General features: G+C 33.2%; 1 protein-coding gene across 2 annotated transcripts in view; it reads left to right on the forward strand.

Moving 5' to 3' along the window:
- OXSR1 (oxidative stress responsive 1) overlaps nucleotides 1–2,820 on the forward strand; it is a 104,574-nt gene that overhangs the window by 41,475 nt on the left and 60,279 nt on the right. For both annotated transcript variants that reach the window (XM_012638720.1, XM_012638725.1), the window contains one exon: nucleotides 2,337–2,478. In XM_012638720.1, the coding sequence (XP_012494174.1) occupies nucleotides 2,337–2,478 (142 nt within the window). The remainder of the gene's footprint in view (nucleotides 1–2,336; nucleotides 2,479–2,820) is intronic.

Below are 2,820 nucleotides of genomic sequence, written 5' to 3' on the forward strand. Positions count from 1 at the left end.
TTTTTAGTTTAATCAAATCCCATTTATTAGGTCATTTATTAATATTAATTTTTGATGTTGCCATGATTGCTCTTGGGGTCTTAGTCATAAATTCTTTGCCTAGGCCTATATCTAGAAGAGTTTTTCCTACATTTTCCTCTAGAATTTTTATGGTTTCATGCCTTAGATATAAGTCTTTTATTCCTCTTGAATTAATTTTGGTGAGTGGTGAGAGGTAGGGGTCCTATTTTATTCTTCTGCATGTGGCTATCCAGTTTTTCTAGCACCATTTATTGAATAGGGCTTCTTTTCCCCGGTGTACGTTGTTGTCTGCTTTGTCAAAGATGGTTGTAGGTAAATGGTTTTATATCTGTGCTCTCTGTTGTGTTTCATTGGTTTGTGTCTCTATTTTTGTACCAATACTATGTTGTTTTGGTTTCTATAGCCTTGTGATTCACCACATAAACAGAAGCAAAAACAAAGACCATATGATCATCTCAGTAGATGCAGAAAAGGCATTTAACAAAATCCAGCACTCTTTCTTGATAAAAACCCTCAACAGACTAGGCATAGAAGGAACATATCTCAGAATTATAAAAGCCATATGTGACAGATCCACAGCCAACATCATATTGAATGGGGAAAAATTGAAAGCATTCCTCCTAAGAATTGGAACAAGTATGCCCACTGTCATCACCTCTATTCAACATAGTGCTGGAAGTCCTGCCTAGAGCAATCAGACAGGAGAAGGAAATTAAGGGTATCCAAATTGGGAAGGAGGAAGTCAAACTATAAGAACTATGAAACCCTGAGGAAAGAAATCACAGAGGATACAAACAAAGGGAAAAACTTATGCTCATGGATAGGTAGAATCAACATTGTTAAAATGTCCATACTACCCAAAGTAGTTTACAAATTCGGTACAATCCCCATCAAATTACCAATGCCATATTTCACAGATTTAGAAAAAATAATACTAAACTTTGTTTGGAACCAGAAAAGAGCTTAGATAGCCAAAGCAATCTTAAGCAAAAAGAACAAATCTGGAGGCATCACATTACCAGACTTCAAACTATTCTACAAGGATCACTATTTCCTAAATGGCACACATCCCCTACATGCACTGATGTTCAGATTTTTCCATTCTGCTTAGTCAGTTACTTTTTCTTTTTCTGTATTCTATCATCCAGAATAGTGTTGCCATCTCTCTTCTGTTATCTTTCCTGTTTTTTTTTTCATTATGGGTTTATGCCTTTTTTTTAAATCAAGTTTAATAAGTTAGTGGCTTTTAAGTGGGAGCTAAAGTAAGCTTGTGTTCAATCCTTCATGTTTTTGAGAATTCCTTCTAGACCACTTCTTTCCATGTATTTGGAATTTTTAAATGACTGAAGTAAAAGTACCCAGTAGGGCAAGTTTTCACCAGAACGGTGTAAGTGGTTGTTTTGCTTTTAGTCTTGATCATTGAGGTCTTGTGCCAAGAAATGGATATTGAATCTTACTAGTGTAGTCTATGTTATGTTCCAGACTTCTTGGCACAGTTTCTAATATTGGAGATTGTTTTGTTTTAATCCTGTGATTTTTATGGACCATTGTACTGCCAGAAATCTTACGAATCTTGACAGATTTTTTTTATTATAATTATCAGTTTTGGTAGTCAGTACTCTGTGATTTTAATTACTATGTACATGTCTTCACACCCTCACCCACCAATCTTTAGTAGGAGCATTATTTCCTATCCTGGGAAGAATGGGATTGATAATATATCTGGGGATATATTATTTAAGGGGAACTGCTGTTTTTTATTCTTTTCATATTTGTCTTTGCCTTATCTATTTTATATCTATAATTTATTAACCTGAAAAATAATTTTAGCCCTTAAGTTAGTTTTTATATCTGTGTGATCTTTCCAAATATTTCATCTCTGATTTGATTTGCATTTCAACTGTGTTTTTACATCTTTACTCATACAACACGGCATAGTTGAATCTGGTGTTGAAAGCCTACACTGGTTTGTGGTATCTTATACTAGAGTGTCATTGATGGATGTGGTTTACCTAGGAATTCTTCAGGGCTAGTTAAATATCCTCTACTACATTTTCCAAATTCTTATTAGAAGTCTAAAGGAGATGCTGACATAACATACTATTTGGATATTAGCAGGCTACTTTTTATGTTTTAGATTGAAATTGAGAATAAATTATTAATTTTAAACTTATATATTTCCTCATATTTGCTATTTTTTCCTTTCCTGCACAATTAAATTTATGAAAAGGTTCACGTATGTTTTGATTCCAAAATGGATCTGAATTATATTGAATGAGTTAAACATTTTAGAAGACTAAACATTCTGTTTTCAGGTTCTGTTCTGGATATTATTAAGCATATTGTGGCAAAGGGGGAACACAAAAGTGGAGTCCTAGATGAACCTACCATTGCTACAATACTTCGAGAAGTACTGGAAGGGCTGGAATACCTACATAAAAATGGACAGATTCACAGGTATGTAAAAGACGACACTCTTGTGCTATATCATTTCGTTAAGGATGTTCCCATTCTTTTACAGAATTAATCATGGTCTTCGAGTGTTATCATTAACTCTTTGTATCACTAGTTTTAATACATTGTGGTTAGAATTCTGATTATACGCTAGTAATATTACACTAGGAAGTATTTACAAAGTAACAGCTACTTTAGAAAAATTGGAAAATACAAAAATAGCAAAAATTCTTAATTTCTTATCCGGAGGCAATCACTGATGACATTTTGGAATATTGTTTTCCATTTTCTTTTATGTGCTTAAAAATATTTAAAACAATATTGTATATATAATTTTGTCTGTTG

Source organism: Propithecus coquereli, unplaced genomic scaffold (genome assembly GCF_000956105.1).
Source record: "Propithecus coquereli isolate 6110/MARCELLA unplaced genomic scaffold, Pcoq_1.0 Scaffold1, whole genome shotgun sequence".
NCBI classification, from domain to species: domain Eukaryota; kingdom Metazoa; phylum Chordata; class Mammalia; order Primates; family Indriidae; genus Propithecus; species Propithecus coquereli.